This window comes from Daphnia carinata, chromosome 2 (genome assembly GCF_022539665.2).
Source record: "Daphnia carinata strain CSIRO-1 chromosome 2, CSIRO_AGI_Dcar_HiC_V3, whole genome shotgun sequence".
NCBI classification, from domain to species: Eukaryota; Metazoa; Arthropoda; class Branchiopoda; order Diplostraca; family Daphniidae; genus Daphnia; species Daphnia carinata.
The window spans coordinates 630,498-639,252 of record NC_081332.1 but is presented as its reverse complement, the minus strand read 5'-3'; the positions used below and the strand labels follow the sequence as shown (position 1 = coordinate 639,252).

Genomic DNA, 8,755 nt, shown 5'->3' with positions numbered 1-8,755 from the left:
CCAGCAAAGAATTATTCTACATTATCAATCTAACGGAAATTTAGTTTAAAAAATTTTAACAATTCAAACAGCAAAATTTTTAATTCTTTTTATCCAAAAGCTATTTGGTTTAAAGATTTTTCATAAACTATCAAGAAATGTGATAGTTTCCATTGTTTAATTGTGCAACGCTGCTTCCAGGATTATGAAATTAATAAGATAACTTGACGAAAACTTAGAAGATTTATGTGTTTCGTCGGTTTTACTAATAAAAACAATTTACTATAATAAATTATTATTATAGCTGACTTCTCAATAAAAAAAAAGATGTCCATCCTTAATTTCAATTTAGGAGTTTTGGGTCATGTTGACAGCGGGAAGACTACCTTGGTTAAAGCTTTGAGTTCGGTGGCCAGCACGGCTTGTTTTGATAAAAACCCACAGTCAAAAGAAAGAGGAATCACACTTGACTTAGGATTTAGCTCTTTTTCAGTTGAATTACCCGAGCATATTAAAGAGAAAAGTTTGGAAACCTATTCTAAACTTCAGTTTACATTAGGTAAAAATGAAATTTTCAATTTTATACATACAGGATAGTAACTACGTTCAATAATGGTAAACAGTTGATTGCCCTGGACATGCGTCACTTATTAAAACAATCATTGGAGGTTGTTGATATTTGATATTCTATCAATATTTCCAGAAAAGTGAAATTTGATTTATTACATATCCATACTTATAGGTGCCCAGATTATTGACATGATGTTGTTGGTAATTGACATCACAAAGGTATTTACTCCCTAAAATATTTAATGCCATTAAAGAAAATCATGTTATTCAAATATTATTATTATTGCCAATGGAAAATATTTATGCTTATCAGGGAATACAAACACAAACAGCAGAATGTTTAGTTATTGGAGAAATCACCTGTAACCAAATGGTAGTTGTTCTAAACAAAATTGATTTAATTCCTGACAACAAACGGCAACCAGTAATTGAAAAGGTATTATCGCACTATATCCATCACTCATCTTGTACTAATATGTTTTGGTTGCCACCTTCGCAACACGATTTTAAATTAGATGACAAAAAAAATTCACATGACTCTGAAAAACACAAAATTCCACAATTGCTCAATTGTTCCAGTGTCAGCATTCTCTGATGTTTCAGACTTGGCATCTATTAGCATATCTAACCTGATTGAAGTCCTGAAACAGCTTGTCTTTATACCAAAACGGGATGCATTAGGTAATTTCTTGTTTTCAGTTGATCATTGCTTTTCCATAAAAGGACAAGGAACCGTAATGACTGGAACAGTGTTGCAAGGGAAAATATCAGTCAATGATGTGAGTATATTGTGTGTTTCAGCAAACTAGCAAAATATTGTTGAATTCTATTATCCAGCATAAGAAGATAGTTCACTTATCTTGTTGTACAATTTACAGACCATCGAGATTCCTACGTTAAAACTATCGCGAAAAATCAAATCCATGCAAATGTTTCATGAAGCAGTTGTCAATGCATTTCAAGGCGACCGGTTGGGAATATGTGTGACGCAATTTGATCCAAAATTAATGGAAAGGGGAATCGCTTGTACTCCCGGAGCTTTACCGATGGCTTATGGAGTAATAGTAAATGTAGATAAAGTGGTTTATTACAAACAACCCATCAAGAACAAGACGAAATACCATATTACTCTCGGACACGAAACAGTCATGGCGCGAGTGCATCTTTTTCAGTCAGCAGGTGAAAATCTTGATTTTGAAATGGAACATTGCTATTGTGAAGAAATAGCAGAAGCGAAGTAAGGACGCATTTTAATCCGTATTATTCAAGATCTCTATAGGATACATAAGAATGCTGATTTGATTATCTTTCAGGGGGCAATTTTTCTTCGGCTTCTTAGAATTCGATCACCCAATACCTGTTGTTCCGAAAAGCTTGATAATCGGTTCCAAGCTGGACACTGATATTCACAGTAATGCTTGCCGTATTGCTTTTAAATGCAATATTCATTTCATCTTTGGGAACGAAAACTATAGAGAGGATCTCGCGCGCCTTAAAGTTTATAAAACAAAAACGAGGGTGAGTAAATCCTGAATGTTCGTCAAACAGTAGTAAGACATATACGACTTTTAATTTAATATATAAAACTAAAAATTTTAACAGGAAGGTATTGTTGAACGCATGGCCTCACCATTCGAGGTTATCGGCAAAAATTTACTGAAAAAAGAGACAAATGTTCAACCTTTCGTGAACTTGAAGGTTACCTTGTCAACTGGGGAATTGGGAATAATCGAAGGTTCGTTCGGTCAGAGCGGCAAAGTCAAAATTCGTGTGATGGGTAATTAGTTGCATCTTATTGCGATGGCCTTGTGTAAAATGTGAAACTGATTTGGTTAAATTTTAGAAGGATTAAAGGAGGAAACACAGGCCCTGTTAGCTGGCCTTAACAAGAAAAGGAAACCCCAAGATTCATTGAACCCAGAAGAAAAACATGTGCAAGTGAAAATTTTTCTTTGTTTTAAACGGTATATATACGATCCTTGCAAAAAGATGATTCAGACGTAAACAGTAAAACCGTGCAAATGGAACAATACAAAATTTACAAGTGGAATGCAGAATGAGTTGCCCGCTATAAGAATCTATTCATGTCCGGCAACTTTACGCACACAGTTTGACAGATTGTCCAATAACATTAGCCTACCAGGACATCGGAAAAATGTAATACTCATTTAAAATATTGCTTAGAATAAATATAAATTCTGAACGACAACAAATTCGAATACAAGAAAGCTAAAATGAAATATTTCCAAATGACACAATAAACTAGGACAACACCCTTACAGAACATAAAATAATATAATCACGATAATCATCAACCCCGTTAAGACTCCTATGGCCATCCACTGGCGACGATCTAGTAAACAAATTATAAACGAGTTTACTCAAATTGATACTCTACTGTATAATTCATTGGTACCGTTTGACATGCGAAGAACTTTGGCCATTTTCTTTAATGTAGAATCCATCTTAGTTTCTGTGTTTTCCATTTCATGACCCATGTCATCAAGTATTCTGAGGAAGAACCCAGTGATTAGTTTCCTTCAAAAGAGTGCCGGATGCGCCTATTTTCAGCTATTAAATCTAAACTCACAATGCCTGTTCATCTAGTTCGTGGCCGATACGTCGTGACATACTCTTTAAAGTACCTACGGATCCAGATATCAAGACTAGTTGTTCATCCTGTTGTTTCACTAACGATGCCTGCTGCTGTACTATGCTTTTCACTTGATTTTCATCATCGTCATCCTCACGATCTCCCTTTAAAATGTTAAGTTGAGTAGCATAATTTGCGAGTCATTGTAGCATGAAACCTTACCTCAATAGGGATGCGAACGTACCCTGCGGTCGTGTTTTTTGGTGCCTTTCGCGTCGGACTTGCATTTTCGAGCAGCGGCTGAAATGTAAGGCAAAAAAATGATATACGTATCCATAAACAAATTATTTACTGTTAATAAACTACAAGGGGCACACCCTGGTAGCCGCCATAATTGTACACGTCACAAAAAAAGAGCCAGACCTTTCTCGCAGAATGATCAAAATCTTGGCTCCTCATCATTTGAAGTTTTTCTTTAATGCTTCCGATTTCGTCTCTGGTTTGCTGAACAAAATAACGCCTTTGGACAACTTCGGCACTATTTAATCGAAATCGACTAGGATTTTTTTCTACAATTGCTTTAATAAAGGAAAATTAGTAATGACTACTGCAAAGTAAGCCTTTTTTAGGATAAAAAGATGATGGCAGAATGGGAAGCAAAATGATGAATTCTTATCTGTTCTTTTTGAAGCTACATTACTAACCAAGAAATTCAATGTTTAGTGAAATGAAAAACTAAGAGAAAAAAAAAGAAGAAAAAAAAGAAAACTGCTCAAGTCTAGCCAAGTACTATATGTAAGTTTTTTTTAGCTCAAAACGGTGATTGATTTAGATGGTAGAATTGAAGTTTACCAATTGTGTCTTCAAGGTCTTCCAAGTCCCACTCTATACTCCTTATGGAATTTTTCAACTCTGCTGTGGTTTTCTGTACTTCGTCTTTGGAGAAAACAACACCTTCTCTATGCAGGTGTTCCCAATGATGATACAAACCCCTTGTGCGATTCAAGGCTTTTGTGACCTCACTTTATTGATAAAAGATAAATTTTGGCTAATGGTTAATGACTGTTGAGTAGCAGGATCTTTGATTAATTGTTATCGTTATATAAGAAAGCTTACTCTTTAACAACAAAAAATGGATCTTCGAGAGACATGTCACAAATTCACATCTCACCACCTAGCTGCCTTTACAACGGAAAATGATTCGCTTCGCTTTGTACTTCTGCAATTATTGATCCGTCACCTACGATGTAAACTACTCCACTGAATCGGCTATGCTGTCAATGGTTCACGATCACAGGTTTACAAGGGACAGAGTATATCGCATACTTGGAGCGTGGAGCAGTATGTCGTGGAAATCACCGTTGGAATGGATAGAGCCTATTTTTAAAATCTGAAACAAAATTCTAGGGTGGGGCAAAATTATGATTTGTCTTTGATTTTCAATTCTGATTTGGATCTTGAATTTAGATTTTGTAACAAAATAGGTTCCAGTAAATATGTTTTTTTTATATATCATTCTACGGAAACCGTGATTTTCAATGCCATTTATTAGAATCAAAATTTTAAATGATTCGACTGATCACTGTACAAAAACAATTCAAGACCTACTCCCGTAATAACTGATTGCCTATTTTTCGGGTTGGTCAGTGTAGTTTAACGGTTCTCAGGTAATCGACATTAGAGATCAGCCCAACTTGGGGGCCATTTTATTATGATCTGGTCTGCTGAGCTGAACAGCTGAATGGTAAAATTTCCTATTTACAGATTACAGGTTTTGAAATGCAAAACGGAGTCTGCTCGAGTGACAGCTTAATGATATCTAGCGACGTACGTTTCCCGGTTTTAATAATTCAAAGAAAAATAGGAAACATAAGCTGCTGGAAATGGAGAGTCGGAAAAAAATGTTGTATGGGAGGAAGCACCTAATAGTAATTTATAATAGAAGTAAATCATTGTATTTAAATGTTTCTATTTGGCACTATTAATCCACCATTTTCCAACATGGTGGTTGGTTAATAGGTTTCACCGGGTATTTTGAGTTCAACCGAATCTCTGGAAGGGTACCTACCTGGGTAACAGCCGATTTACTATTTTTTGGATAAGTCGTTTCGGTTTTTCTGGTTTCAGCTAATAGAGCCCGAACCCTATTAGATACTAACCAGGTTTTGAACACTTGCGAGAAATGACAATGCTGGGCGTTTAACTGGCCTGTTGGAAATGGAGATCGCTTGAGATCGGGATGCATAACCCAACTAGACGGAACGATTTTCTATGAGAGGAAGAATTGATTTTTAAAAATGCCAAATTATTTTTCCGCAACATTTTTTTGCTGCGTGAAAAAAATTTCATATGAAAAAAACAGAGAACTTGATTTACTTTTGTATAACAATTTGCCGTCGAATGGAAATATTGGCAAAAGTTTATCAGTTTATCTTACTTACTTACAATTACTTACAACACTTTCAACCGTCCATTGATTACCTTTGTTCCTAAAAACAGCATGCTTCTGAGAAATTAAAAGATCAGCAAATAAATAAGTATTTTCTCTAGGCCGACCAATAGTGACCTAATGTTGTGTATTGTGAATAACTTATAAAAAACAATATCAAATAAATTTGTAAAATTAAAATTGAATAACCTCATTCCAGCTGAATAAACTTGTACGTTAATTCGTCAGTCAAAATTTTTCGGAGGAGGGCTGCTGTGAATACAGTAGCGGTCCACAAAGTGGGAGGCCTGCAAAGTGGGAATTCCTGCAAAGTGGGAAGGGGCGGTGCTTGCACGGAAATGAACCCTCAGGGTCTGCCTAACGCCAACAAAGCGCGGTAGGTTTGAAACTACGCAATGTTTGAAACAATTCTGATGTTTCATGCCGCCGGAGCTTGTTTAGATAACTTAACAACTATAACAATTTCTGGTTAAAAAATGTTTCTAGAAATACATGAAATATTTTGGAGAAAATATCCCTATTTTACGAATTTATTCAGTTTGTTTTAGTCGCAGTAGTGGTACAACAGTGTTTTGTCTGCTTCTTTCGAGAACAGCAACTTACTGTGATTCCACTATTCGTGACTATCCTACAAACTGTTTACTTAAAAGAATTCTTTATATTTTCTTTTAAAATAATTTAACTTTTATAAATCTGCTACAGAAGTTTAAAATAGCTACTATTCATAATGTATTTCGCATTCAATTATACTAAAGCTTACGTAAAAAATAAATAATAAAAATTAAAAGCTGTAGCCAATATGTACAATCTACTGAATTGGTTCCGCAACTCATCTTTGGAGAAGCGTACATTTGGATAGTCCTCGCTGAGCCTAGCCGGGTTGCCTAACCTCATCCATGTATTTATATGGGAACCCGCAAAGTGGGACAAACCCGCAAAGTGGGAAGGGTGTACCCTTGCACAGCATGTCCCACTTTGTGGACCGCTGCTGTACTGATGCCATTTCTGGGGTTGAGGGGGGGGAGGGGGGATACCTGAATAACGAACTCTGATAAGAAAAAACCAACATGGTCTCCGCAAGTTGACTCGACCGTTCGGGTTCCCAGCGGCACCCCCATTCTTGCGTTTTGGTTGGCTCTCCAGCTTCGATACCAGTGGCAACCACCACTGAAAGAAAGCAAGCTGTTGATGTGTCGTCTGCTTGTGCCGTCTGCGTGTCGTCTGCATCGATTTTAATTTTTAAAATAATTCAATTTTTAAATCACAAAATTACTAATCAAAAATCGTAAAACGTTCCTGATATCAACACTGACACCTTTTACGACAACCCCTTGGACTCGACGGTAAGCGATTTTTTTGTTTCCGGTGAACCGTGATAATGTAAGTAGTTGTAATAATAATGTAAGATTGTAAATATTTGATTATGAAAATAAACCGAATGAAAAATTTTCTTTTTTTTTGCATTATAATAACAATAAGCCTATACAATAAGATAAATATAGAATCTTAAAACTGTTTTTGAATTTTATTAACGCTGATAATAATAGAAAATTTAAAAATTGCGCCTAAAAATAATGGCACCCGTTTTCTCAATTGTGATTGGTTGTTTGTAACTTAGTATTTCCTTAACTAATTTGATAAATTTTGTTGTTTAATACCCACGAAAACATTCCTCGTGAAACAAGGAATCGAGATAATACCTTAATAACATATCATAAGCCTAAAGAATGCCTAAACGAAGGGCCCAAAGTTGTCGATTTTTTCGTAGTTTCCCCTCCTCCCATACACCGTCCAAAAATTAAATATTTATTAATGGAAAAACTATCGGTCTGAAATGAATTATTTTCATTTCAACGAATAGCTCTTAGTATGAGCTTTCTAATTCTGTAACATTAAAAGTAGGATTTCCGTAACCAAAAAATTTCTGGAACGAAAGATTTTTTGTCGTTTTATCGTTTGGGTCTATTACATCTTTGGATCGCAAAGCTTTGCAAATAAAATTTTTTATATTTTTTTGTGATGGAAATACTGCATTAAATTTTATGAAAATCGAAAGCCCTTACAATGGGCTATTCATTGCAATTAGAATTATTCTTTTTAGACCAATAGTTTGTCCATTAATAAATATTTTATTTTTGGACGGTGTATGGGAGGAGGGGAAACTATGAAAAACCGAAAACTTTGGGCCCTTCGTTTAAGCATTCTTTAGGCTTATTATATGTTATAAAGGTAATATCTAGATTCCTTGTTTCACGAGGAATGTTTTCGTGGGTATTAAACAACAAAATTTATCAAATTAGTTAAGGAAATACTAAATTACAAACAACCAATCACAATTGAGAAAACGGGTGCCATTATTTTTAGGCGCAATTTTTAAATTTTCTATTATTATCAACGTCAATAAAATTCAAAAACAGTTTTACGATTCTATATTTATCTTATTATAGGCTTATCGTTATTATAATACAAAAAGAAAAAGAAAATTTTTTCATTCGGTTTATTTTCATATTCAAATATTTACAGTCTTTACATTATTATTACAACTACTTACATTATCATGGTTCACCGGAAACAAAAAAGTCGCTTACCGTCGAATCCAAGGGGTTGTAGTAAGAGATGTCAGTGTTGATATCAGGAACGTTTCATGATTTTTGATTAGTAATTTTGTGATTTAAAAATTGAATTATTTTGAAAATTAAAATCAATGCAGACGACACGCCGACGGCACAAGCAGACGACACATCAACAGCTTGCTTTCTTTCAGTGGTGGTTGCCACTGGTATCGAAGCTGGAGAGCCAATCAAAACGCAAGAATGGGGGTGCCGCTGGGAACCCGAACGGTCGAGTCAACTCGCGGAGACCATGTTGGAAAAAACATATACTGATAAGAATTGTAATGCTGGCGTACAGTCTTATATACTAGTGATGACGTGTATCGATATTTGCATTTAATATCACGATACCGATATATCGCAAAATTTTATCGAAGTTTTTATGTAAACCGATACTATATTTTTTGAAAAAAAAATCCCTCTTGCATACACGAATATCAACTCTAGATCTTGTGAGCCTACCGCATTACCTGTCCTACGAACAGTTTTGTGATTCGCTTGAATAGGAATTAAAATTTCGAAACTATAAGTAAAACGTCATTTAAGTAATGT

General features: G+C 35.1%; 2 protein-coding genes across 3 annotated transcripts; one reads left to right on the top strand and one right to left on the bottom strand.

The window, feature by feature from the left end:
- Positions 1–227: 227 nt before the first annotated feature.
- LOC130701718 (selenocysteine-specific elongation factor-like) lies at positions 228–2,599 on the top strand. 2 transcript variants are annotated; one of them, XM_057523643.2, is made up of 9 exons: positions 228–538; positions 603–647; positions 722–768; positions 863–985; positions 1,065–1,328; positions 1,428–1,786; positions 1,863–2,067; positions 2,152–2,326; positions 2,396–2,599. In XM_057523643.2, the coding sequence occupies exons 1-9, from the start codon at positions 307–309 to the stop codon at positions 2,551–2,553; spliced, it is 1,608 nt and encodes a 535-aa protein (XP_057379626.1). In that variant the 5' UTR covers positions 228–306; the 3' UTR covers positions 2,554–2,599. The 2 variants fall into 2 exon arrangements, with proteins under 2 accessions (XP_057379626.1, XP_057379625.1); XM_057523642.2 differs by having other exon boundaries at positions 230–538; positions 2,393–2,599.
- LOC130701721 (syntaxin-6-like) lies at positions 2,495–4,439 on the bottom strand. Its single transcript, XM_057523646.2, has 7 exons — positions 4,259–4,439; positions 3,995–4,164; positions 3,566–3,720; positions 3,365–3,442; positions 3,140–3,306; positions 2,966–3,060; positions 2,495–2,902 (listed from the first exon to the last, which is right to left on the bottom strand). Exons 1-7 carry the CDS (start codon positions 4,291–4,293, stop codon positions 2,826–2,828), a joined length of 777 nt encoding a protein of 258 aa, XP_057379629.1. The 5' UTR covers positions 4,294–4,439; the 3' UTR covers positions 2,495–2,825.
- Positions 4,440–8,755: the final 4,316 nt, after the last annotated feature.

Coding starts and splice junctions, on each gene's coding strand:
- LOC130701721 (XM_057523646.2), bottom strand. CDS start 4,293: ATGTCTCTCGAAGATCCATTTTTTGTTGTTAAAGA. Junction 3,443..3,565: donor TTGATCATTCTGCGAGAAAG/GTCTGGCTCTTT, acceptor CTTACATTTCAG/CCGCTGCTCGAAAATGCAAG. Junction 3,307..3,364: donor ACGTTCGCATCCCTATTGAG/GTAAGGTTTCAT, acceptor AACATTTTAAAG/GGAGATCGTGAGGATGACGA.
- LOC130701718 (XM_057523642.2), top strand. CDS start 307: ATGTCCATCCTTAATTTCAATTTAGGAGTTTTGGGTCATGTTGACAGC. Junction 539..602: donor TAAACTTCAGTTTACATTAG/GTAAAAATGAAA, acceptor AATGGTAAACAG/TTGATTGCCCTGGACATGCG. Junction 648..721: donor TATTAAAACAATCATTGGAG/GTTGTTGATATT, acceptor CCATACTTATAG/GTGCCCAGATTATTGACATG.